General features: G+C 48.1%; 1 protein-coding gene across 2 annotated transcripts in view; it reads left to right on the top strand.

Annotated features, from left to right (window-relative positions):
• The first annotated feature begins 210 nt into the window (after positions 1-210).
• Positions 211-27894, top strand: part of PAPSS2 (3'-phosphoadenosine 5'-phosphosulfate synthase 2) — a 79160-nt gene continuing 51476 nt past the window's right edge. For both annotated transcript variants that reach the window (XM_036736194.1, XM_036736193.1), the window contains exon 1: positions 211-416. In XM_036736194.1, coding sequence (XP_036592089.1) covers positions 390-416 — 27 coding nt within the window. In that variant the 5' untranslated portion in view covers positions 211-389. The remainder of the gene's footprint in view (positions 417-27894) is intronic.

Below are 27894 nucleotides of genomic sequence, written 5' to 3'. Positions count from 1 at the left end.
CCTCGCTCCTTCCCCTGGGCCCGGGGACCACGCCCCGGGTCGCCCCAGGGCCCAGAGGTGGCCGGTGCCCCTGAGGGTGGAGAGGAGGGAGCCACGGGAGTGGCAAGAGGGAGGAGAAAGGGGAGGGGGAGGAGGAGAAGGAAAGGAGGAGGAGGAGAGGGAGGAGGAAGCAGCGGCGGAGGAGAGAAGCCTTTGGGGGTTGGTCAAGGGAAGTGCGACGTGTCTCCCCAGCCTTTTTAAAGCTCCTTCCCCGCCGCCTGCCCGGCTTCCTTCCGTCGGTTCGCCTTTCCTCCTCGGAGACCGAGAGAGTCCGGCCGCCAGCCCTGCCAGTCCGCTCTGTGCCAGTCCCGCCGCCTCCGCTGCTGCAGCTGCCGGTGACCACTCGCACCATGTCCGGGATCAAGAAGCAAAAGACGGTAGGACTTGGCACAGCTGCCCCCTGGGCAGCCCTGGGCCAGGATCGGGGCCAGCTTGAGGCGAGCTGAGCAGGGCTGTCCGAGCCGGACTCTCCGTGCCCCTACCCACACCTCACCCCCCTGCCAGCAGCGGCCCCCAACGTCTTCCTCGCCAGGCACCCCACGCCCCCTACCAGCAGCACCCCTAACTCCTTCCTCGCCGGGCACCCCACGCCCCCTGCCAGCGGCTCCCCCAACTCCTTCCTCACCCGGCACCCCGCGCCCCCTGCCAGCGGCTCCCCCAACTCCTTCCTCTCCAGGAGCCGGTCTTCGGCTCTCCGACTCTGCCCCGCGGAGTAGGCGGCGAGGGAGGGGGGGAGGAAGGGAGCGAGGCGCCCAGATTCGTTAGGCAGGTTTTCCAGGGAAACGTTGTTCATCGTGTTCATGTTCAGCTTGCTCTCCTCATCTTCCTTCTCCTCCCCAAACCCCTTAGTTTTCAGAGGAGTAAACTGAGGCACAGAGAAGGGACGTGGCTCAGCCAAAGTTCCACAGCTAGTAATGGGTCAGAGGCGGGATTTGACCCCAATCCTGGGCTTCTGACTTGCAGTCTAGTGCTTCTTCTTGCCTGGAGACTGAGATGAAAAAACCCCCTTCACTTAGCGGAGCCAAGGTCTGGGCCGCTAACTTGCTGTAAGAGCCCAGTGGACTGGCCGCAGTGGGGGCCGGCCGCTGGCTGGCGCATGGATGGCGCGGGGGGAGGGGCTGGGTCCCCTGGGTGAAGAGCAGCCCATTGAAGGCCAGTCTCTTCCAGGGGCCCGGCTCCTACTGAACGCGGCCTGCAGACTTCAGGCGCCCCGAACAGCATTTTGTCCTCAATTACTGTATTCCAATTCTGCGGCAGTTTATGCTTAGGAGTACCGAGGGGCTTCCGCACGCACGTAGGCGCTCTTAATAACTGCTGCGGCTGCTCTTTTCGGAGGATCCTTCTGAAAAGCTTTAGGGCTAGGGACTGGGCCTGAGATTTGACTCCCATGAGGAACTCCCAGGTGAGGAAAGTCCTTCTACCAACACAGGACCGCAACACCTCTTCTGTGATTTAAAGGTTTAGAATTGCCCAAATCACTTGGACGTCAAGCTCAAATGGAAACGGGGCTATTTGCCGGCACAAATTGACTTAGAAAACCACACAACTGTGCCGTGTTGTATTTTAATTTATTTTTTGGACTGTTTCTCAATTACGTTTTAATTTTGTTTGGGCCACAAGTTTATGTATCACCTCTGGTCTGGAACATTGACACTAAAGGTGACTCGACCAGAGTCACACAGCTGTCAGAAGTCAAACTTGGCTTTGAGGTTGGCACTCTGTTATCCACTCTGCCATTCTGGAATGACGAGGGACTTCACTGATCCTTTCTAACCCTCTCATGTTTCATGATTTCATTGTGGGCTTAATAGGAGACTAGCCTTAGTTTATCTCCTGCTCCTAAGTAGAAAAACAGACCGTGGCCGAGCTGGGGCTTGTTCTCCTCCTACTCAGGTGATTGTATTTTAAATGACCGAAGTAATTTAAAGAGAGCCCCAGAAGAGGAAGGGAGGGATGAAGGGAGAGACAGAGAGAGAGGAGAGAGAGAGAAGGGGGGTGGGGCAGAGAGACCCAGAGAAAGACAGAGAGAGAGAGAGAGTTGAATTTACTAATCCTTTCTGAAATTGCTGCTTCTTGCTTGGACAGATGCTTTCAGCCCATACTCAATTCAGTTCAATTTAATAAGCATTTATTAGGCCCCTATTAAGCCGAGTTCTGAGGATCCACAGTCACCAATGGGACAGTCCCTGCCCAGTTGGGGATCCACCCAACTAGGAAAATGTAGCACATACCCCTCAGAAGTAAAGACGAAGTAATGGTAGCGGGGGATGTGGTAGCAGTGCTAACAAATGAGATCAGGGCAGGCTTCCTGTGGGAGGTGGCACCAGCTTCCACAAGGTGCAGGAAAAAAAGGAGACAGCCAGGGCAAAGCCTGCTTGTTTAAGGATTGTACACAACCCGTTTAAAGTGAAATATGATGAAAAGCATAGGTTACTGGTGCTTGTGACTGGTAAGTGAGAAGGCCCCAGATGGTTACAGAATCCTAGCACCTGAGCAGGGTGGTGGGGGGAAGGGAGGGGGGCGCCCCCGGTGGGTGCTCCCTGGGGATCCAAACTCAGGGTTCTTTCCCCCAGACCTCACCATTTTAGCATGCATTCCAAATGCTTGGTGTATGGTCTGTGGGTCTGAGACTTTCACCTTGCCCTCAGGGGCTGTTTAATCCCTAGTGAGGATGGAGTACTGATAACAGCCCCCAGAGAGGAGACTCCCGCAGCCCGCAGTGAGCTAAGCTGCTCTGAGCAAGCCCTGAGTAGGGCCACTTGGTGGGGGATGGAGAGGAGAGTTGAGTTGGCAGTTTGCACTCCTAACTGAGGGCTCTTAGGAATGGGGCCCCATTACTGGGAACGGCTTAAGAATTAGAGAGAACAGGGACGGGAGGGGGCAGGGGGAGATAGGAGAGTAAGGTAAAGACTTCTAAACTGGAGAATCCCGGAGTAGTTTGCTTTTTTAATCTGTTGTCTTGAATCATGAAAATCACCTGTGACAAATATTCTGCAGATTTCTTGTTTATATTTCATGGGATCATAAGATTTGGAGCTGGACTGGACCTGAGAGATCCTCTGGTCCAACTCCTTCATTTTGACAAATGAGGAGAATGAGGCCCAGAGCTGAGGCCTCTGATGCTGTCCCTCCCATCCTGGACCTTCCCCCAGGGTTTAGGGCCTCCTTCTTTTTGTAAGGCTCACTTCTCCTATTCAGGAATTCCTCTGGCACCTCCCTTCTGTGCAAGGGTCCAGGCTGACCCTCCTTCTTTTCTCAGGCCATCCCCAGCCTTCAGACCTCAACACATACCCCCATACTAGGTCCCGTCATCCTCAACCCACCCCCCTCAGCTCCCTTTTGGGTATTGCAGCTCTCTGTGGGCAGAGACTGGCCTTCTCTTTTCTTCCATTTGTATTCCAGCACTTAGCATGGTGCCTGCCACATCCAAAATGCTTCACAAATGCAGGCTGCCTTCGTCTCACTCCAAAGTCAGCATCCTGTCATCAACATCACATGGTCTCTCCAAAGACAATATTGAGATCCAGGTGAATCTCTTCTTATACCGGAAGCTCTATTCATCCCCTCCCCAGCCCTATCCCCACCTCAAGGATGTGTTGGGCATTTGTGCCGCAGGAAGGATGGATGCCGCTGGTTGTTTGGGGGACAGGATGCTTTATTGCTAGAGACAGTGTTGGCTTCTCTGCTCAGGAGCAGTTTGAAGGCCAAATTGTTTGAACTTTGGATCCTTGCTTCTGGACTTTCACCTGTTTCAATTTTTTTTTTTGTTTTGAATAAGGTTAAAATTTAACAAACATAAAAAAAGCTGACACTGAATGAGTATGAGATCCACAAAATATACACATATATTTAAATCCATCAGTTAACTGAGGAATAGCCAAAGGGCAGAGATAAGCTGGCCACTCCTTTGTGGGGCAAGTAGTAGGAGTAGTTTAGGGCTAATTCTGCACACAGCCAGCCCAGGACTGGAATAGGTGTGTCTCCTCAGGAATCTTTTATGGCCAGAGGAAATCACAGGGATTTTCAGCATTTCCAGATAAGCCTGTCCACTTCTCCCTGTGGTCAATCCCCTGATTTAGGAACAGTTGACTACCACTGAACAGGGATGGTCTAAAAGGTGTTGGTGGTCAGGCTGGTTGGCCTCTTAGTATCCTAACCACCCTAAGCCTTCGATTCTGAAAAATGGCAATTGGGCTTCTGATCTTCCCAAATTCAATCAGTCGCTTGCATGTTTTAAATGAACAAAGGCTCTCCTTTATGGTTTAGGTTCGAGTTCAGGACCACGGCCCTGTGTTTTTATGTTTTTGCCCTTTTAAACTACACGGAACATGACAAAAAGAGGGGCCCCATGTCTCCTAGACCCCAGGCTTTGTCACCGTGTCCTCACAAGAAATTCAAGAAGAAAGAACAGTGCAGTGATCACCTCCAGAAATGACGGCCCTCCCCTTTGTGGGGGGAAGAGGCAAAGTCCTTGTGTGACACCTCCTGTACTTCATTGTCCTTTTCTGTAAAATGGGATGGGGAGACAAGATTCTCCCCTCCAAGCTGTCCTTGCTCTGAATCTTTGGTCCTCCTATCTGCTCTGGGGCTTACATGTGCACATCTCATCTCCCCTCTGGGCTGCACAGAGTCCAGACCATGTGTTCTGTGTCACTGGGCTCCTGACAGCACGTAGACCAATGCCTTGCACACAGTAAGCATGTGTTGAATGGATAAATGAATAAAAACCAGAGTGGAAAGAGCCCTGGCCCTGTAGTCAGAGGTAATTGTTGTCTAGTCATGTCTGACTCTCCATGACCCCATTTGGGGTTATTTTGGCAGAGACACTGGAGTAGTTTATCATTTCCTTCTCCAGCTCACTTTACAGATGAGGAACTGAAGCAAACGGGGTTAAGTGATTTGGTCAGGGTCACACAGCTAGTGTCTAGTGTCTGAGGCTGGATTTGAACTCAGGAAGATGTATCTTCCTGCTTCGGGCCTGGCACTCTATCCACTGCACCAGAGTTGAGTCAGAGGCCCTTGGTCCCACTTTTAATGATTTGGGCAAATCCTCCCTGGGTCTCTGTTTTCTCACCTGCAAAATGAGGGAGTGTGGAATTCCTTTGAGGTCCTTTTCAGCTTTAGAGCTGTGATCCTGTGTATGAATTTTTCCTCTATCCTTATATCTGGGTGGCACAGGGCACTGAGAACTACTGGGCCTTGAGTCAGAAAGATCTGAGGTCAGTCTCACCTTAGACACAAACATTTTTTTTCTCTCCCTCCCGCCTCCCCCTACCTCTAGAATGAAACTTCCCCCCAAAACCCTTAGAAACATGAAACCCTAGACATATATATGCAAAGTCAAACAAAGCAAATTCCCACATTGACCATGTCCAGAAACGTCTGTCTCATTCTGCATCATGAGCCCACCCACTTCTCTGCCAGGAGGTGGCTAACGCACTTCTTCATTGGATCTCTGTCATTGCATTGAGCGATCATAAGGCTTGCAAGGTGGTTTTTATGTATAAATGTTTTTGTATATGTTGCTGCCTTCACTCTGCATGAGTTCATGCAATTCTTCCCAGGTTTCTTTGAAACCCTTTCATCATTTTTTTATGGTGCAAGGATATTCTATGACACCTACATACCATAATTTGTTCAGCCATTCCCCAATAGATGGGCACACCCTTAGTTTCTAGTTCTTTACCTCCATAAAAAGAGCTATTATAATTATTTTGGCATACGTGAGTCCTTTTCCTCTTGTGAGTCTTGACCTCTTTGGGGTATTGGCTTACATTAGTAGTAAAACACAGTTTAGTAACTTTGGGGGCATTGCTTTACAGAATGGCTGGATCAGCTTTATCTCTCTCCAGCGCCCATCTCCATCACATAACCTTACAGCTTGCAATACTGAGACAATCAAGACAATCCATCATGAACTTCCTCATCTCCCTTGGCCATCCTGTTTGCATCTCCAACCATGCCTACCTTCTTTTGCTCCAGACTCTGAGGAAGCAGCAGTCCTTCTTCTTATCAGGGCTCGTCCCTCATCCTGTGCCCTCAATCTTATTCCCCCAGTCTCTTCCAACACCTTGCCCATTTGGTCTTCCCCTTCCCCCATCTTCAATATCCCTTTATTGACTCAGATCTGTACCTTCCTTAAGATGCCCAGGACACTTGACCCAGGTCATCAGACTATGTGTTGTTAGTAAGAATTATCTATATGCACTGCCCCTGCTTCCTGGCTACTCATTAATTTCTCAACCCAGGACAAACTAGCTTTCAGTCCCATCACTTTATCAAAGCTCTTCTCTCCAGGAGAGTTGGCTGCTTTGGCTCATTCCTGTCCTCCTTTGTGCTGCTTTGGATGTGGCTGACCACCCCCTTCTCCTAGATCCTTCCTGGCTGCTGGGATGCTATTCCCTCTTGGTTCTTCTCCTGCCTCTCTAACCATTCCTCAGCTCTCTTTGGTGAATTCTCATCATCATTCTTCTTCTGCTCCTAAGGGCAGGTATCCCCTAAAGCTGAATCCTGGATCTTCTCTCTTCTTTATCTCTTCTTCTGTAGGGAGATTCCATGCTCATTTCTGGGCAGATGACTCCCACATTCTGAAATCCATCCCTGATATCTTACCCAAGCCCCAGTTCTGCGCAGACTGTTGAATGCTGGCCATTGCCACCTGGATCGCTGTCTCAGATTTGGTATGGCCATAAAGGAACTTGTCCACCTGTTCCCTTGCCCCATCCCTCCTTCACACTCTCCCATCCACTGCCAGCCTTCCATTTCCAGTTCAAGGTTCAAGTTCTCAACCTCAGAGTCATCCTCAAGGCTTCTCTCTCCCTAACCTGCTATAACCAATCAGTCACTAAATCTATCTTCACGGAGTCTCTCGGGACTGGCCACCACCCTGCCTCTCATCTGAACTTCTGGACTCTGCCCTCCTCAGCTTGCTTCTGTATAGCCACAAAGCCATTTTCCTGGGGCAGAGGTCTGACGATATCACTTCTCTGCTCAAGTACCTTGGGTGCCTCCTTCTTGCCACTACAATAATAAAAACAGATGACGTCCTCAGCCTAACATTCAAGGTACTCCACAATCTGATTGGCTCCAACCTGGCATTTCTCTTCATCACAACCTCTATATTATAGACAACTGGGAATACTTAATGTGGCCCCTAACCTGCCATTCCGTGTCCACCTAACTGTCCTCATCTCTAGCTCTCAGAACCCTTGTTACCCTTCAAGGCACAGCTCAGGCTCCTCCTCTGTGAAGCCTCTCCTGCTTCCCACCCCCCATCCATGTAGAGAGCACCAAGTGAGGAAAGTCCCTCTGTCTCTGCAGGTTGGCACTTTCTCTTGTAGCTTTTCATCTTAGAGTTGCCTGGAGCATGGAAAGTGAAATGTTAATTTTGAACATTTAAGGGTGTCACAGTCGGGATGTGCCAGAAGAAAGCCTTGGACCCAGTTTGTCTTGGCTCCAAGGCTGGCTCTCTCTCTCTCTGCTCTTTCCAGAGGAGGCACCTGCTCAGAACTGAAAGGACTTTGAGTGGCTAAGCCCAATTGCATCATTTTTTCTGACAAAGGGGCTGAAGGCACCAAATCTAGCTGCCTAGCCAAAGGCTAATTATCGTGGAGGTGAGAGTGGAATGTCTCTGACTCCAGGTCTCTAACTCCCAGGCCAAGCGTCTCTCCCACTACATCATGCTGCTTCCTCCTCTGCTGCCCCCTCCTTGGCTGGGGTGTTCTCAGTATTAAAATAACTGGCATGATAGCCAGAGCCTTGAGGGGAGGCAAGCCTATGAAGGAAATTGCTGATCGCCATCTGGGTCCCCGGAGAGGGTGTTGTTTATCTTAGACACCATCACCATGCTGTCATGGTACTCATTGAGTCATGGTGGTTAGGACTCTGGAAAGTTTTCCAAGACCAGGTAGTGAAGAGGACCTGACAGATCTCTTGCTCCCTCCGTGTGTGGGAGTGGAGGCAGGGGAAGAGAGTCAGCGCCGAAAGCTCACTTACACTGTGGCGGCATGTGGTCAAACTTGGGGGCTACGAAGCAAATGTGGGGAACTCCTCAGAGAGTGGGATCAGCTGGACCAGGGTCCACTATCTTTTAGAGGCTTGTGTGAAGATTACAGAAGAATGGAAGCGCCTTGAGGGCAGGGACTGTTTCATTTTTTGTCGCTATATTCCCAATGCCTGGCACATTGTAGATGCTTAATAGTATTAAATGATTCTTGAACTGAGTTCATTTGAGTTGCTGTGTCTCTGGCCCATTCTGGTTTTCTTTCTCCCTTCAAGGCCAGCACATCATTAAGATGTTCGCTGACATGTCTTTTCTGTACTTTGTCCGTAGTGAGATAGGGAGTGCTGGTATAGAAGGAGCATCAGATTCTGGAGGTTGAGGATCTGGGTTTGTTTTGTTTTCTGAATATGTGGATTTGTCCCTGTCCCCACCTGGTTGTGTGTGTTTCTGTATCCAGCAACCCTATACTTTACTACGTGGCCACCAGGTTGTCCGGGACCTGGATCCCACGGTCCCCTTTGTGACCTTTCTCATGACCTGAAGCCACGTTGGCCATTGGTCCCTCCACCCAGTTTCTTAAGCCAGGTTTCATGTTCTGGCTAACACGCTTACCATTTCACACTTCACTTCCCTCCAAACAATCAGGTGCCCTCCTCTCACTGTGATCGGTTTACATCTTGTTTATCATACTATGTACCTATCCTTCTGCTACTTACTACTGGTAGGATTCTAGTACAAGGCCCTGAGGTAGGCTGTGCAGTGGGTACAGCTCTGGGCCTGGAATCAGGGAGACCTGAGTTCAAGTTGGACCTCAGACACATACTAGCTCTGTGACCCTGGAAAAGTCATTTAACCGATGTCTGCCTCAGTTTCTTCAACTGTAGCTGGGTATGATAATAGCACCCACCTCCCAGGTTTGTGGTGTGGATCAAAGGAGATATTTATGCTATAGAAGTGCTCGTTTCCTCCCCCAAGCCTCCATTTCCTTGGACCTGATGAATCTTCTAACTTTAAGTCGTGAATTTATGGTGTTATGATTTAGACAAAGTAACAGGATCAGTTGGTTTCATATTTTTGTCTGCAAAATGTACGATTTTATCCTTCACTATGAATTTGTTCTTGTAAAACTTTTCTTGGTCTGTTTCAGTTTAGAGAAATGCCATGACACTAAGCTGCTGGTCCTTCCCCCTGCGCTCCCATTGGCTTCTCCTTGGGTCAGAATCCAGCTTGCAGGGATGACCCCAAGTGAGGGTGTGCTGACCTGTGCCTGCAGGCTTGTGGCGGTCACACGCCAGGTTATCAGTAATGGTGATCAAAATGTCAGCATTGCAGGTTGGACCAGATTCAATTAAATTGGCAGTTCTAAGCAGATCCCCCTCCCAAACACTCTTGCTTTCATGGTTTTCCTTGTTTATGTAATCTGTATCTTCTCTCAGCTGTCTCCACTGCCTGGAATGCCTTCCCTCCTCACTGCCACCTCTTGGATTTCTCTCAAGTTTCAGTTTCAAGCCTACCTGGACACACAGTAGGTACTTCATAAAAGCTTATGGAATTGAGTGGAATCGAACAGGATGGAGTGATGGCCATTGTCAGGGCTTACTGGAGGTGGGAATCCCCAGAGAGGGCCCCTTTGATGAAACTCTGAACAATTCCAGCTGTTCCAGGACACCCCCACCCCCATCCCATGAGTTGTGTATTTGAAATGCAAGATTTCAAAAATCTATTTTTCAGTATTCATCTGTTTTCAAATGAAATGTCCACCCAAATAGTAAGGCATGAAAGCAAAGTAAACCTAGACGCTCTGCCATGTTTGTCTGTTGACTAAGACTTTTGGTTAAAGAGTCCTTTGCCAAAATTGAGGTAAGCTCTCCTCAGAATTCCCCTGGTCTACCACTTTGGTAACCATGGCAACAAAAGAAATAAGGTGCTCTTGGCATGGCCTGTTCTTACTGAAGCTGGGCAGGCTCTTGGGATCATGGACTCTCTGTCAAGATGTTCACCAACCATCCCTTCAATTAGAGAGTCTAGAATTTTGCCAGGAATCAGTCAAGTTCACTAGCCTAGGTTGGCAGATGCCATTTTCTTGATTTTTAAAAAATTGAGACATCTACCTTTCTCTGATTCTAAGGTACTGCTCTCCACCATTATTCACAGTATTTAACCTGGAAAACAAGAAGTGGGAGGTGAGACTGTCGTTGAGCTTTTGAAGGCTAGCCCATGAAAGAGGGGTTCAGTCTGGTTAGCTTTGCCCTAGAGGGCCAAACTAAGAGCAATGCATGTGACAGAGGCTTGGGGGCAGGACAGACTTCCCAGCAATGGGTGCTGTTCCTGAGCTGCTGGGGGAGGGTGTGGCCACCCCCTGGGCCAGTGTGTTGTGGGAAGTATTTTGGGTCAGGCACAGGTGGGACTTGCTAGCAGCTTGGGGCTTTGCTGCTGCCTGATGGAAGCCTCTCGTTGCTCCCAATCCCAGAGTCTGCTGTTTGCCAGCAGACAGTCAGAAGAGACCTCATTAAGGTAAAAGGGCTGCCTTTGGGAAGAGGAAGGAGTCTCTAGATTTGATACTGAGCTCACCTGAGCTCCCTCCCCTAGGATGAGACAGGTTGTTTGTTTCTGTAGAAGTGGAAGAGAACTTCAGGGCTGGGAAGGGAATGTACACACATGCGCGCACACACACACACACACACACACCTCCATCTGGCACCTGGCAGAGGTGCCTCCTGTACTGGGTGCCTGTCTTGGCAGCTCCCTTCCCCTAATATCTCCAGGTAATAACAGCCAATTGAATTTAGATCAAGCCCTGAATTCCCACTTGCTTGGCTGGAAAGAGTCAACAGCATCAGACTCTACCACGCTGGCCTCCTTCCTCTCTTGCCTGCCCCACCCCTGTCCCCCTGCCCAGCCCCTCCTTTCTCTGTGCTGTATCGTGAGAGGTGAAAAATTCCCAGATTTACCAGAACATTTCATCTTGTGGGAAGCAGATCCCGCCCCAGGCCAGGCCACCAGTATTCCTCCTCTGGGATCCGGGCCCTTTTGCTGAGGGCCCCACTGCTGCCTGAGTGCAGGCATCCCTGGGGTTTGGCTAGGAGGGGAGGAGGCCAGGGTCACTCCCCCGCCACCAGCCAGTCATTGTGGGTGTCTCCAGGCTGCCTGAACTTTTGTCTGCTTGGGAAGTGGCTCAGAATAACTTTCCTCAAATCAACACATAGAGAAAGAATCATTTAGACAGTGAGAGATAGGGTGACTGACTGAAGGCCAGATTAGGAATCCAAAAACCTGGATTCAAATCCTGCCTCTGCTGCTTCCTCCATGTGTGGCTGTGTGGGGTCGCTTTCATGCCCTGGGTCTCAGTTTCCCCCTTTGCAACAAGAGAAGACTGGACTTGGTATAAACACAACAGCTTTAAAAAGTAACATGCATTTACTGGTTGGGTCCTTTTGGGCAACTCGCTTAATCTCTCCTGCCTCAGTTTTCTGGTCTGTAGAATGGGGATAATGGCATTTGCTTTGACTGTATCACAGTTTTAATGAGAATGTCAGAGAGCCTAAAAGCGTTTTGGAATTGTAAATGGCAACTATTGCTTTTTCATTGATTTGCCAAGTGCCTTCTCTGTAGGGAGCACTGAATGCTGGGAGAGACACGGGAGTTAGCTGGAACACAGCCCCTGTCCTCACAGAGCTGCCATTAACAGCATTGTTTGTTTGTTTTTAAAATAAAAGCAATGAATCCCCTGTGGTGAGGTGGGAAGAAGGCCAGCTTTGGAACCAGAGGATGGGGCTTGGGTCTCTCTCAGCTCTGTCCGTGCTTCTCAAAGACTAGTCTCTCTAAGGCCCATCAGCACCGTTGGTAGTCATTACCAAATGGGGATCATTTCTCCTATTCCCCCAGTCGGTGATGGCGAGGTGAAGAGCTGGAGAGCTTGGCCAGTCTTCGGGTCACTGAGGTCCCTTGGTCACGAGAAGGTGAATGTAACGGAATTCGGCAGCCCAGTTTGGTGTGGAACTCCCCAAGAGGCTGTGAGGGGGCCGCTTCTCTCGTCCTCTGCCATCTCCAGGACCTTCCAGTGGCTGTCCTCTTTGAGGAAGCATGCGGCCCTTCAGCCTCCCCCAGCAGCCATGGTTTTTGGAGAGCAGTGAGCGAGCTGTTCACACTTTCCCAGCACAAAGCCTCCTTGTTAGAGCCCTTGAATCAGCCCCTGGAGAGGACTCCTCAGAATGAAATAATTGCGGGGCCTTCCATGAAACTCGAGATCTCACCCTGCCTGTCCCAGGGGCCTTGCACAGCCAGGCATTCATGACTTATGAGGTTCCAGAGCCTCAGGAACTTCAGGCTTGTTCTCTGGGTGGGCCAGAGGCTTCATCGGCATTTCCTTAGCTCAGAGTCCAGCAGCCTGTGTCAGATACACAATAGAGGGACTGAAACCAGCAGTAACAGGAACAGGCAAGGTATTCAGAAAGGACATGAATTTATCCCCAAACACCCTACAATCTGCCCGCTGTGCTCCAGGCCTCCCATATGGAGCTAGTGCTAGGGGATAGGCCTGGCCTCCAGCGTCCTCATCCAGAAAGATGAGGGAGGTGCCTGGAAATAACCAAGGCAGTGGGAGCTTACGCTCATTCGTCACTTCAAGGCTGGCTAAGCATTCCACATGATCTCTTTGGAGCCTTGTGGAGCTCAGTTATTCCCATACTTCAGATAAGGAACTGGAAACCTGGAGAAGGAAAGTGACTCATGGCCCCAAAGCAAGGGCCTGGAGCTGGGATTCGAACCCCAGGCTTCTGACTCCAAATCAAGAGCTCTTTCCTCTTCACTATGGTCCAAATTACCCTCTCCCATTCAGTCATCATTAGGGGCCAATATGACTCCTTTTTTTTTTTTTTTTTTTTTAAGGAATCACCTAGTCCGATTTTGGGAAGCCACATTCAGGTCCATTCAGTAAGCTAAGCTGAATCCAGTTCAGAGATTCTGAGCACCCCTTTTGGGCTTTTGAATTGTTTAACTTGCTTTCCTCACTATTCATATATGAGGGTTTTTTGGGAGGGGCCTTGAAAAGTTAATGCAATAAAGGCCCTCTGTGTTTCTCTTTTCACCAGTGCCAGGTTGAACACAAACAAAGCTCCTGCTACATCAGGGATGTTCTTAAATTCCATTGAGGTCTGCTTCCAGCAGATACCACTCTGGGCTAGGATCTGATGATACCTTGTAATTAGAAGTCTTAGCAGTTGGCAAGGAGCTTTGTGTCATAGATTCTCTTTGACATTCACTAATTAGCTTTCTTACACATCCTGGATTGGCCCTTATTGAGAGAAACTTCGGGTTATAATTAGAAGTCGATAGCCTTATCCCTACCAGGTTTTGTCGTAGACACTTTGCATAGCAGCAGTATCCCCTTCCAGACGAAACCCAAATCATTTAATAATTATCCTAATGCCATCAAATTCTCAGAATGGTGAAATGAATACTTTTATCTTTGGTGACCTTTGTTCTCCCTTGCCATTGCCCTCTGAGCACCTAGATATTTATGTTTCCTCTGGTACACTCAGTTCTTCCTCCTCAACCAGATGACCTCAGAAGTTCCTTCCAGTTCTCAATTTAGGAGCCTGTAAACTTGGGCCCCCTGCCCTGCCAGGCCTTCCCTCTCCAGACTTTAATCCTTTCCCAGCCCTCATCAGAGATTTCCAGTTCCCTCCGTTCAGGCTCTGCTGAAGCCAATTTGTTGTGAGGAGCAAATGAGATAATATTTGTAAGGCGCTTAGCGCTGGTGAGTAGTAGGTGCCCAGTCAATCAGTAAATCTCTGTTCAGCATCTGCCTGTCTTTGTACCGTTCCTTGCCCCTTATGCCAATGTCAGCTCCTGTATGTAGAAAGAGGACCACCTACTTTCTCTCCCTGGTCTCCCCAGTGACTTTCCCAAGGCCATGCACACAGGAGATGCTCAGCTGAGTGAAAGGGAAGGCTTTGAGTGGAACTCTTCAGGTCATGCCGTGTCAGGCCTGGATGTCAGAACTTGGTATTGTCTATTTCCCTTAGAGTCTATGATCTCGGGACCTGGTTTCAAATCCTGGCTCTGTCACGTACTATTTGTGTGACCTTAGACCAATCCCCTCTACCCCCACGCCCCCTGCGCACAGTTTCCTCTAGTCAAATGAAGGAGTTTGCCTAGATTCTATGATCCTATAATTCCCTATGTTGCAGACCATAGACCATCTCTTCTCCTCTTCAACTTTGGGCCATGTCTTCCCATAAGGGCATCCTAAGAGTTCTATCCAACAGGCTGGGGGGGGGGCCTTCCTTGTTTTCTCTCATACTGGAAAGGTATCAGTGAGTACACTGGCTATCTATTCACTTGTTATTCCTGGCTCCTGCCTCCTCACTTAGCCCATCTTCTTTTTCACCCGTGATGGTTCTTTTAACTCCACTAATTCAATTCCTTTTCCCAACGTAAGTAATCTGTGGATTATTTTTTTGGTAGGAAATTTCAAACCTTCCACTTCACTATGACTCAGTAAAAATACTCCCTGATTTTAGAAGGAACAAAGCATTTTATTGTTTTTTTAAGAGGCTGGCATAGTTTACTTTAATTTCTTCAAAATGACATTCTTGCATTTGTAGTTTTGTGCTCTGCTTGGGTTAAAAAAAATTTCACTGCAAAAATGCTGTGGGTTCCCCTGCAAGGCCATATATATATATATATGTATATATATCTATATCTATATCTATATCTATATATCTATCTATCTATCTATCTATCTATCTATCTATCTCTCTCTCTCTCTCTCTCTCTATATATATATATATATATATACATATATATATATGTATGTATCCCTTGTGACGTTCTGTACCCAGGAACAGCCCTCTGAAGGATAGGGCTTGCACTGTCACCATTTGTGGACTCGGGCAATGCAAGAAGCATCTTCAGATAGAATTCTCTGTTCATATCAGGCATGATAAGTGACAATTTCACAGGAGGGATTTTCGAAATTCATCTGTTGGAAGAAGCAGACCTAAGAAAATAGAATCATAACTGACATTTACTTAGCACACTAGAGTTCTGAAGTTTCTTATACCCATTTTCTGGCAACTCTGTGAGGCACGAGTATTACCATCTTCATTTTCCAGACAAGGAAACTGAGGTTCAAAACATTAAGTAACTTGCCTAGCATTGCCCAGCTGGTGAGTATCAGAGGAGGGATCGGAACCCAGGTCTTCCTGACCACAGGGCTGGCACTCTACTTGCCCAAGGTCATGTGACTGAGAGTGGCAGGGATAGGCCTCAGAGCCAGGTCTTCTGACTCCAGAGCCAGCATTCCTTCTCACAATAGGAGGAGCTCTAGCTGGAAGGGATTGTAAGAGGTCATCCACTTTATTTCACAGTGAAGGAACCGAGGCATGGAGATTTGAACCAAAGACTTCTGACTCCAGATCTAACCTCCTTTGCTCCTTACTGGGTTGCTTCCTACCTTAGCTTCCCCTTTCCAGAACCCATCTCACTTACTGACTCGTGTAGGCTTCAGAGGCAACTCGCCTTCCTGGTTGTATCTGATAGAATGCTAACCTGAGTCTTCCCACTCAAGCTTCAGTGGTTGGCATGCTCAGGATGGCATGTGCCGAGCACCCAACCAACGGCAGCCCTTGCATCTGCCCAGAATAAATCTGGCAGGATTCGGAGACCTCTGTGACTTCAAACAGTTGGCAAGCCTTTCTTGGCAGGAATAGCAGCTGGCTCAACCTCAGAGTCCCACAGAAGGAAGGAAAGTTGTATATGTAGTTTATCTTCTCTCTTCTCCAGTTTCAGAGCCAACATGGTTTAGCAGAGAGGCAGGGTGGGCAGGTAGGTGGTGCAGTGGCTAGAGTACCAGGCCTGGAGTCAGGAAGACCTGAGTTCAAATCTGGTCTCAGACAGTTACTAGCTGTGTGACCCTGGGTAAGTCACTTAACCCTGTTTATCTCAGTTTTCTTATTTGTCAAATGAGCTGGAAAAGGAAATGGCAAACCACTCCAGCATCTTTGCCAAGAAAACCCCAAACGGGGTCATGAAGAGCTGTACACAGCTGAAATGACTGAACAACAACAGGGGTGACGCAGTGGGCTTGGATTCAGGAGAGACCGAGGCTCAAACCCAACCAATGGTGTTTGACGGTATTGGGACCTTGGGCATGTGTTTTGGCTTTTGAGCCTTCACTTCCTCCTCCATGAAGTAAGAACAGCAAGCCTTGTGGGACCACCCCAAACAGATGGTTCTGAGGCTCACATGAAATGGTGGAAGTTAAGTTGTTTTGTAAACGTAATAGAGGTATCAGGTGTCAATAATACCTCGTGTAAACAGTAGTGGGCTTGGCTGATCTCGCTGGCTGGTGTGAGTACCAAGTGTCCCAGCCTGAGAAACCAACAGTGCAGCCTCCCCCACCAGATCACTACGGACTTGCTCTCTCGGCTTGCCAACTGGGACACGAGGGTGGGACAGGAGGGTAATGAGCTGATATGGGCAGGTCCCATTCTCTTCCCTCAAGGGATCCTGGCCTACTGTGGGGCAGGCAGCCTGGGATTTGGGGTTCATAACCCAGCTTAGCTGCTCAGTAGCTGTAAATTAAGTCTTAGAGCAATTCAGAGGCATTGAACCCGTGGCCTTGCTGCCAGAACTACATTATGATGTAATTGGGAAATAGTTAACGAAATATATAGAAATACAATAGAACATAGATAATATTAATACATGGTTTTCTAAGTTGATATACAGCCCAGAGGGCTCCTCAGGTACAATTTAGTGGCCCCTGTTTGACAGCACTGGACTAACTTATTTCTAAGTGTTTTTCTACTCTGGGAGCTCATGAATCCCATTGTCAAACAGGCAAGATGCCCAGATCATTTAGACAGTTAGTGAACTGGCATTTGTTAGTGTTAAGTGGTTAATCAATATTGGATAACTGAGTTATACTAGGCTTTGACTGGGTACACCTTTGTGAGGGTAGATTTGGCCCGCTGCAAATCTGGATTCGTGTAATAAGGAGACTTCTAAAGTTACCTTCTCACTCTTGTATAAATCCGTTTCTGTACCTGTCTCCTTATTAGACTATAAGCTCTTTGAAGGCAAGGACTAGCACCTAACGCAGTCAGTCAGCAAACATTTATGAAGCACCTACTATGTGCCAGGCACTGTGCTCAGTGCTGGACATACAAAGGGAGGTCTGTATGTATACCAGTTGAGTCCAACACAGCAAACACTTCATAAATTCTTTCCTGGCTGATCATTTCTTCTGTCCCAGTGCGTTTCTGGAGACCACTTTGCTAGCTGTCACCACATTTTTTTTTAATCTAGTCTTTTTTTGGACACTGTTCCTGGCCTTGTGTATAAATAAAGATAAGCCTGCTGATAGTAATTAAGAGATAGAGTGAGGTTTAACTGTTGATAGCAACTCCTGATCATTTGGAGAGATTTCCATTGTGTGGCATGGTAGGAGGGTGCTCTCGGGTAAGCTGTGACATTTAACTGAAGTTCTGTGCCCATGGAAGATGGGAGCAGTGGTAGGTAAAGGAGGGTGCAGAGCCCTGGAGAGTGATAAAGCTCAGAGTGAGCTGAGGCTGGCAAAGAAGCCTCAGGAGAACAGAAAAGGAGGTGGGAGGTGACTGCTTGTGTTTGTTAGATATGAAAGGAGGAAGATCAAAGGATTGGGCTGGTTTTTAGGACGATGATGCATATCCAGGAGGAGGAAGAGCTGGGAGGTCCCGTCTTGCTTCACTGGGTTTTGTGCCCAAGAAGGACAGACAAAAACTAGCAGATAGGGAATGAATACCTAGGTAAAGTATGGAGGTAGTGAGGCTGGATCACCAGGTCCAGATGAACTGTACCCTGGGCTACACCAAGGCCTGCCAGCTGGGATTGGTGGGCCACTGCTGGGCATATTTAAAATGCGAGAATGGGAGAGGTGTGTGTGCTCCAGGACAGTGCTTTCCCTGTTTAAAAAAAGAAAAGAAAGGAAAAGAGAAGAATCTGTAACCTATAGGTCAGGAAGCTTGACTCGGAATCCTGGCAAAATTCTAGATTTTTGTTAAAGGGATAGTTAGTGAGCAGCCAAAAAAGGAAGCAGTGATCATCACGGAGGGCCAGGACGGCTTCACCAACAATGGACTATGCCAGGCTAGAGGCTTTTGTGTGGCAGAGAGGTGCCATTGAGGTAGTTTAGTTCGACTTCAGCAAAGCATTTGACTCAGTCTCCCACTCTTCTTGTGGAACAGAGGGAGAGAAGGGGGCCAGAGGGCCACACAGTCAGGGAGATTCAAACTGTTCCCATGGCCACAGATGGCAGTAGTAGTGTGATGTCAGTGTGCAAGGAGGTCTCCAGGTGTGTCCTAGCGACCGTTGCTTGGTCCTGTGCTGTTGACCATTTTGATCAGTGACTTGCATAAAGGCATAGGTAACCATGCTTGTTACAACTGACCCCAAGCTGGGAGGGATGGTTAACATGTTTGATGACCAAAGATCTCAATAGTCTAGAATATAAGGTCAAATGCACTAAAATGAAATTTAATAGAAATGAATATATAGTCTTAAATCTGGGTTAAAAAACACCTAACATCCTAAGTGCAAGATGGCAGTGGTAGATCTGAAAAAGACCTGGAGGTCTTAATGGGACACAGACTTAATTTAAGGCAGCCATGGTACTTGGCAGCCAAGGCAGTCCCTGCAATTTTAGGCTACATTAAGAGAGTCTCATGTCTCTTGTTACTGGGTGCCTGAGGGACCCAGAATCACAGGATTTCAGGGTTTAAAAAAGACCTCAGTGGCACTTCATACTTGACCAAAAAACCCCTTCCCCAGCATCCCTGCTGAATGGATGCCCAGCCTCTGCCCAAAGACCTCCTAGACTCAGTCCATTAGTGCATCTGTCCTGGACAGGCATGGCAGAGCAGAAAGGCAATGAGCTGGGCTCGGGACTGAGTGGGAAGTAGATTTCTTGGGGAAGCTCCACTGGCTAGTCAGTGTGGTATAACAGCCGATGAAGACCATTGCTAGCTGGCCTGGTGCATCAACTATCCCCTCAACCACCTGGTAACCCAGATGGAAAGAGGGATGGTGACTGGTGCTCTGTGCCACGCCCTCCACCACTTGGTAATTATTTTTGGGACCACCTCAGAGCTAAACTCAACCAGTGCTAGAAAAACAACTCAACACACAGCGGAAGACTGTAAAAGGACCTTAGAGATCATCCAGTCCCACATCTTACAGAGGAGGAAACAGGCCCAAGAAGACACAAAGACTTACCCAAGGTCACCCAAGTGGTAGGTGACCAAAGTGATTCCAAAGCTCCCAATCTTTCTCCTAAGCCTCTGTCTCCCTCACCATCTTCTATGAAAGATGGTGGGCGTTGTGTAGTAATCCCTCAGCCTCTCTGTTGGAGGGATTAGCTCAGCCATCTTTAGCCCTGGGGGTGCGGAGCCTGAGTTGATTCCCTCTCATTGTCTGCTGTCTCACTTTTGAAATCCATCAGAGTCTTATATAGGCAAGTGCAAACTGTGGGAGAGACCAGGCAGGCTTGCTGTTGATGCCCAGGTCTTGGAGAGCCCCGGACAAAGGCTCCATTCATCAGCCTGACACCAGTCCCTGACGGTCGAGAGGGGTGAATGAGGAGCCGCTGGTGGGGAGGGATTGAGGGCACTGCCTCCCAGCTCCTTTACCTGGGAATTGGAAATGCTTGCCCTGGCCCTCCTGCCTCAGTCTGAAAGAGAGAGTTCTTCCTCCCCCTGGAGAGACAGTCTTGGCACAGCCTGGCCCTGACTGGAGAGTGCCCAGATGTTAGGGGACTGAGTAAAGGCTTGCGGCAGATGCAGCTCCCTGCATCGGGGCAGGGAGACCACAATTCTGGAACTACTTTTACCTGGCGAAGATATGTGCAATGGAGGTGGGGCCCCAGGGCTGACAAGGATCAGCATTCATGGTCATGGGTTCGAGTGGGAACTTGGGGTTCTGGAAGCTGTGTCAAAAACCAGAGAAGGCATAGAAGGGGGTGGGCTGGGTGGAGGCTTTTTATCCCGGATGCCCGAGGGAAGGCTGGCAAAGCAGTAGCTCCAGAGTGGCTCAGTGACATGACCGACTTCTGGCAGGAGGGATGTGTCAAAGGGACCCTCCTTTGCTCCACTTGGAGCGTGTTTTAAAGAAACATGACAGGAGAAAGGATAGACCAAGGAGAGAGCACAGAGGGCACTAGCTAGTCGGAGGGAGCCAGCTCAGGAAGTCCTCGAAGTCCTTCCTGACTCCCTACCCCTTCCCCAACAACTCAGTGGCCCTGCCTTTACCAATCTGAGCTTGTTGGGACTCCCTAGGAGTCAGGGACAGTTGCGTTTTGTTGTTGCATCCCCAGCTCTGTGCTCTGCACACAGTGGGTGATTAATAAGTGCTTGTTGAGTGGTATAGAAGTGGAGGCCACTGACATTGCCCAAAATAGGTTTTAAGCCTTGACGACATTCCATTGCAGGGGTTGTCCAGGATAGCAGGTAGGATTTCACCCAAAGCAGAACACACAGTGAGAAGGGAAGGGAAACAGGTTGGATGGAGTAGGGTTCACACTAAAGGGGGATCATGATACCCCACAGGAGGGAGAAGATGGGGAATCCCTGGAGTGAAGGGGGGCAGGCTTGGAAGCTCATAACTTTTAGGGGAGGGGCTAGGAGGTGGATCTGTGATTTCATCAGGGTTGGGTATTTTCAGTGTGAAAGCTTCCACCAAGGCAGATCTGCACTCCCCTTAAACGTCCTCCTAGAGACTGTCCCTCCAGGCACCTGGAGCTTCACTGACTTGCCAGGGTCAAAGAGCCAGGATGGATAAGAAGTCCCACATGACCACAGACCCCTCTGACTCCAAGGGGGACCCTACCTGCTGCACCACTGGGCTGTGTCTCTAAAAGTCAAAGGGGCTGAGCAAAGGGCCTGGACCCATGAATTCATCTACCCCTCCTTCAGAGCTCATGTTTCTGGAGTGTTTCAGCATCTGCAGAGCCCTTTCCTTCTAGTATTGGGCCCCGGATTGGGCAGGCCAGGCATTCTTCTTCCTCTTGTACAAATGAGGGACAGAGATGCGGGGATGGTCCGTGATCTGCCCAAAGTTACCTGGGTAACAAGTGACCCAACCATAACTGAAAGACAAGCCTTTGGACTCCAAAGTCGAGAGCCCTTCCCTGCACACCCCTGGCCTCCCTTTAAGCCAGAGCCCTTCTCTGCACACCCCCGGCCTCCCTTTAAGCCACAGCCCTTCCCTGCACACCACCGGCCTCCCTTTAAGCCAGAGCCCTTCCCTGTTCACCCCTGACCTCCCTTTATATCACTCAGCCTCCCTGAATAAGGCTTGTGAAGTTCAATGTCCAACAGCTGATGAATTCTGTGGAAACATGCTCTAGATGTAGCCAGAGTGCCTCGAGGAAATGGAAGGGGGGGCAGGAAGAGAGAGGATTCAAAAGAACAAGAAGAATGATATGAGATTGCCCATCTAGTCTCTTGCTCTGTGTGTGGTCAATGGACCCACTCATAAGAGAATAATATGTAGGAAAATGAGAAATTTGTGGGGATAAAGATTTTACTTTAAAAGACATAAGAATTTTCTGATCATTACTGTTCAGTAATGGGACTGACTGTGTCCTTAGGTAATGAACTCCCTGTCACTACATTTTCTTCAGCCAATCAACAAACATTTATTAAGTGCCCACTAAGTGCCAGACACTGTGCTTATGGAGTTAAAGCCAATGCTGGATGGTGTCTCTCAGGGATAATGGAGACGAGATTCCTGTTTGGGACATTGGAGTAGAAAAAAGAACCCTGACCCTAAAGTCAAGGGACCATTGATTTAGAGCTGACAGGACCTTGAGTCTCCCGAGGAGGTCACCTGGATAGTAAACATCACATGAGGGATGTGGACACAGGTGCTCTGGCCACAAATCCTGTTCTGCCATCGGCTGTGCGGCCTTGGTTAGCTTATTGCCTTTCCTAGACCTCCGTTTTCTTGTCTCTAAAGTGAGGAAAGTCAGGCCAGATGCTCCCTGGGATCTCTTCCAGCTTGAAATCTATCATCCTATCACTCTCTAAGAGTCTAGGAGCCCCCATTGCATTTTTCTCTTGAGGGCCCCACTAGATTTCCGTAAGCAGGCTTTTTGTTTAATTTCTGCCTTCATCAGGCACTCTTCTCTTTCCAGAAACTAGGAGAGTCTAGGAGTAGTTAGTTTCAAACAGAACTCACTAGCTGGACTATCAAGGTGTATTAGTAATGTGTCAGTGAGGGCTGGGCGTGCCCCCACTGCTCACCACGCAGGGACTCCATTTGTTAAAGCAGGATAAGGTATATCCACGATTCATAGCTGGCTTGTTTCTCCTCTGTGACTAAGAGAAACCATGAGTTTTCTAAGGTGACAAGTTGCAGATGACAAGATGCCGACTTGCACCACCAAGATTCCCCACCCTAAGGAAATCACAGGCCCTGGTGTCCAAGAACGTCATGCCTCCCTGGGGCTCATTGAGGTTATGCCAGCAGGGTGGGAGGCCAGGCATGTCCTGCAGAGCTGAAAGAGGCCTCAAGGCTGGGCACTCATGGAGTGGGTCTTCCTCTGTGTTCCACAGACCTGCCTAGCTCAGTTCTTCAAAGCTCCTTACTTAAGATTAGCTACCTAGGGATGACTTGATCAGCCCCGGAAACTCAAGGCTATCTGCTATGTGATCTGTTTCACTGCGGATCATCCCCAGGCTTGAGAAATCATGTGGCCTTCAAAGACGGGTATTGTACACAGATAGTTTTGAAATGTCTCTATCTACCAGCTGCTTTCCAGTGCCCTCCCCCCAGAGTCACTATTCTCATAGGGTATTTCCTGCCCACTGTCCAAAATCCCAGAATCCCAGGACTTAAGCATAGACAGAATTTTAGCTATTGTTGATTTTATTTTTAATTTTAAAACATTTTATTGGTTACCATTTGTTTTTTTACATCCCCTTCATTTTCTGAATGAAAATCCCCTCCACTTCCCCTTACCAAGCAAGCCCTTGTAACAAAGAAGAAAAAAAAAGAGCAATTTGTCAAAGCCTGTGAACATGTCAACCGTATCTGATACAATATGTAGTATTCTACGCCCACAGCCCCCATCCTGGCAAAGATGGGGAAGGAGATTTTCTCAACTTTTCTCCACGACAAAGATTGGTCATTATAACTATATGGCATTCAGTTACTGTTCTCTGTTCTTTTTATTTACGTTGTTCAAGTCAATGGTTTTTTGGGGGCTGCTCACTTCATTCTACATCAGTTCATACAAGTCTTCCCATGCTTCTCTGAATTCTTTGTCATGATCCTTTCTTATGGTGAAGTAATATTCCTCTACATCTGTGTACTACAATTTGCTTAACCATTCCTTGGTTGATAGGCACCTATTCTATTTCTAGTTCCTTGCTGCCCCCAGAAGCATTGCTGTGAATATTTTGGTGTCTGTAAGACCTTTCAATCTTTGATCATTTAGGGGAATGTGCCAAGCAATGTAGATCCCTCATTTTGGAGAGGAACATCACTGAATAGAATGAATATTTTTGAAGTGCTAATTCCTTCTCGCCAAAATAATGAATTAGAATTTACTCCCTTGAAAGATAAATAACACTCTTGTGATGTTTCAGTTGACGTTATGGTTTGACATTTGTATGTCAGGATGGGCACACGCTATGGAAAGTCCTTGTCTAAATGATATTACTTCATCTCATCTCACGCTGGACACATTCAGTTGGTACACTGATCAAGAGACTACATGAAATTTCATCACCAGTGTTTTAGTGACTTATTAGGTAAGCAGACACTTGGTGTTCTCAGTGACTCTGTGAGCCTCACATAGAAAGGGGGCACACTGGCTGCAGCTGAAATATGCAATGCATGGGAAATAAAACATAGAAAATGAATATTAACATTTTGAAATATTTTCATATGTGGAGTATAGATGCAAGTGTATCCTCAGGGGCGCAGCTCACGATTCACACCTGGCTTGATCTCCAGTTCAGATCAATAAGCATTTATAAAGCACCAGATCTGTGTAAGACATTATTCTAGGTTCTGGAAATACAAAAGAAAAATGGAAAAAATGGCCCATGCTCTCAATGAATTTATGTTCCACATGGAAATAATTCAGCACCTATGTGATCTCAGGCTCATAGATCTGGAGCCTGAAGGGAAACGAAACTGGGCCATGTGGCCCAGTCTCATCATTTTATATTTGGAGAAACTGAGGCCCAGGCTTCTTACATAGAGTACAAGTCCACCTGTGGTGCCTTCCTAGCACCTCTTCCTGACTCAGTGGCCTTTGTCTCTGAACGTTCTTGGACACCAGAGCAGATCATTTATGCTTCCTCACTCTTGTGAGGGACTGGTCTGCCTCATCTTCTGGTCATATCTGTCCTTGCCAATGTCTTTGTACTACTTTTTGCCTGCCAATCCCCCACCACCACCTCAGCCAAATGGCACAGCCTGCTTATACCCCTCCCCTCAGGTGGTTTCCTGCTGCCCCTTGAGTCACCTGTGTGTTGTTCTTGAGCCAATCAGAATCTCAGTGCCTTTGGGCTTTCCCTGTGATAAGACCCAACTTTCTCAGGGCATATGAAAGCAAACATTGCTGCCATTCTGTTTCTCTGAGGTCAAAAGACAGATCACCATTGTCCTGAACCATGAAAAGGGTGGGTTTCTCATAGGTACATCCATGCGTTCAGGTTTACATTTGCTCAGGAATCAATAGGAATGCTCTGTATCTTTTTCCAATTCACCTTTGGGAGGAAAAAAACCAACACCTAAGAAACATCCCACGACAATGAGGGCAGTGATTAACTGTCAGAAATTCCAGAATGAATTCCTATGGCCCAAGTTTGGTGGTTAAACCCACCCAGCATCTAGGTTTGCTGAGAGAAGGCTCTCCCATGGGAGTGTTAATGAAAATGCTCTGGGCTTGTTGGCAAAACTGAGCAAGTGACATCTGTGTAAGAAAGCACATGTGGAATCTGGGTGGGGGACCCAAGAACCAGGAAGGTGCTCTACTTTGACACATTCAAACATCTTTTTCCAAAAAAATGTACTCAAGGGAGAAGGAGGAAAGAGAAGAAGAAGGTATGGGTGTTATTTTCCTCAGGCAGCAGCCATCTGAGCCAGTAAGAGTCTGACCTGAGTCCCAGATGACAAAGTGATTTAAATCAGAAGGCCTCTTTGAGAAGGCCTCAGAATTCTTGTGTTAGAGGAGAAACATGGGAAAGATCCAGAAAAACCAAATGTGACCAAATAATGGAGCTCACACTGGGAGTAAGTATCAGTGCTAGGCTTTGAACCCAGATCTTGTGACTTCGAATCCAGTCCATGGAACATCTTGGTTCTTTGTGCATGAGATGCTCTCTAGTTTCCCTTACCCTGTGTTGTGATAATGCTGACCTGTTCTCTGAAGCATGCCATGTGCTACGGGCATTGCCCAGAGCCAACCCTTAGTTCCCTAAGAGTTTATTGAGCACATACTGTTTCCTCAGCCCTGTGTGGGGTATATGAATATTTGAACGAGTACCCAGGACTCGACCTACCTTCTAGGATGGCTATGTGACCTGGAAGTGGCTCCCCCCCCCCCATATGGAAGCTTCTCTTTGAAGATTTACACAACCCCGCTCTGGAGCAGCCCCTATTTGTAAGCCATAGATCCAGAAAACTTTAGCAATGCTTCAGTAAGCAGATAAGGCACAGGAATAAGGAGGTGTCAGCTCCACTATCCTCTGCCTGGCGATACCCTTCTGGAGGATGGAGGTCAGGTCTGGGCACCGTCTTAGAAAGGATATTGATGAACCGGAGATCACCCAGAAAAAGGCAGGCAGATGAGGAAAGGCCTTGGGTTGAAGGAAGGTGGCATGTATAGTCTGCAGAAAAGAACTCTTGGGAGTGGGAGGGAGCTCCAACTTCAAGCATTTGAAGGACTGTCAGGTAGGGGAGGGCCCACTGTTTGGCCCCAGAGGACCAGGAGGAATGGGGGGGAATTAAAAAGAGGCAGATTGAGGCTCCATGTCATAAAAAACTTTCCAACAGTGAGAGCTAATTCTAAAATGGAATGGGAAGCTTGGAGATGCTGCCACTCCCCTTATTGGAGGGCTTCCAGAAGGGGCAGGACAAGCCACTTGCCAGGCATGTTCTAGAGAGAATTCTTTTGTAATTGTAGGTTGGACTCAATGCCACCATGGTCCTTTCTTACCTTGAAATGTTCCCAATTTGATGGAAAGGCTCTTTGAGACCCCCACAGCCTGGCTCCCTCATTTTATAGATGGGAAAACTGAAGCCCACTTTTCAGATTTTCAGTTAAAAAATGATGCCCCAGCTAACTATCATTGACATGTAAAGCAATAGACAGTTTCTCTATCTCTAAAGTGAAAGTCATGGATGAGAATGTCTCCTTCCAATAGAAGGTCCTTCCAAGTGTAAACCCTGTGTGGTGTCATTGGTTAGAGGATGTGAAGCAGCCACTCCCTTTCCCGGGATTCGGCTCGCTCCTCTGTTAAAGGAGCAGGTTGGACCAGATGAGCCGGCTAGTCCTGTGCAGCTCTAAATGAAGCATCCCATTCAACAGCTCTGTTACCCCATTGCCCTAGAGCCCAGGTCCAGAGATTTAGAGCTACAAGGAGATGGCCCCATCTAATGCCTTCTTTGGGAGGTGATGAAACAGGCCCAGAAAAGTTCATTTCCTTGCTGCCCGAGGTCACACATCTGGTAAATATCTAAGGTAGGATTTGAACCTAGGTCTCTGACTCCAAATCCTTTGCCCTATATCCAGAATAGTCCGTTGGAAGAAAAGCCATATTTCGCCAAGGCACTTCATGGACTTGTGTTGCTGGTACCAGGCCAGGTAGAACCAACAGATGGGACCGTGTCTATTTAGCCAAGTCTGAGGCAGCTCCAGGTGATGCTGTGAATAGAGTACTGGGCTTGAAGCCAGGAAGACCCCCATTCCAAATCTCCCTTTTCTGTATACTCTCTGTGTGACCCGGGGCAAATCACTTAATGTCTCAGCCTCAATTTCCATAACCAAAAATCAGGATAATCCTAATTCCTTCCCAGGGTGGTTGTGAGGTGCAGATGAGAGAACAGGTGTGTTCTTTGCAAACTGAAAGGTACTATTTGAAACATCAGTTATTATCTGTTCTCTAATGAGATGGTGTTCCAGTTCCAGACGTAAATATCTCTTAAGTATCTGGTACAATGTTATCTGAGTAGATTTTATCATCTCCACTGGAGTGGAGTCAAGGTTGATCAATGACCAAGCATTTATTGAGTGCCTTCTCTGTGCCAGGCGCTGTGCCAGGTATTGGGGATGCAAAATGAAACAGTCCCTGACCTCAAGATTCCATTCTATCAGGCATGTCTACATAGAAATCCGAAGTCAAGCTATGCACAAGAAGACACAGGGCCCTATTGCTCTTGGAGAAGACATTTGAAAACCTGCACATTTTTCTTTCATTTTGGCCTGGCCTGGGCCCAGTCTTCTCTGATTGCGTGCACTGTCGGTAGAAGGAGAAATGTCAGCTGAGTTGCAGGCTTTTGAGGTAGTTTTGGGCAAAGTGTTTGATTTTTTCCTGCTGCTGATAAGACTCTCTGCTGGCCACCTGGAGAGGTTAATGTAGCAAATGCAAATAATAGGAAGAGGGAAAGGCCAACCTTGCGCCCACAGGGCAGAGCCCATGGGAGGTTGCTAATAGAGTAATGAATGGACTTGAAGTCAGAAACCCCTGTGTTGGACTCCTGCCCCAGAGACTTTGGCCTTCGAGGTTATGGAATAAGTGCTGACCTTGAAGATCCAATCTGATGGGCTTGTGGGAAGGAAGAACTGAGCTGAGATC

Source organism: Trichosurus vulpecula, chromosome 8 (genome assembly GCF_011100635.1).
Source record: "Trichosurus vulpecula isolate mTriVul1 chromosome 8, mTriVul1.pri, whole genome shotgun sequence".
In the NCBI taxonomy this organism is placed as follows: Eukaryota; Metazoa; Chordata; class Mammalia; order Diprotodontia; family Phalangeridae; genus Trichosurus; species Trichosurus vulpecula.
Note: the sequence above shows the minus strand (reverse complement) of the source record. Positions and strands in the feature narration are given on the sequence as shown.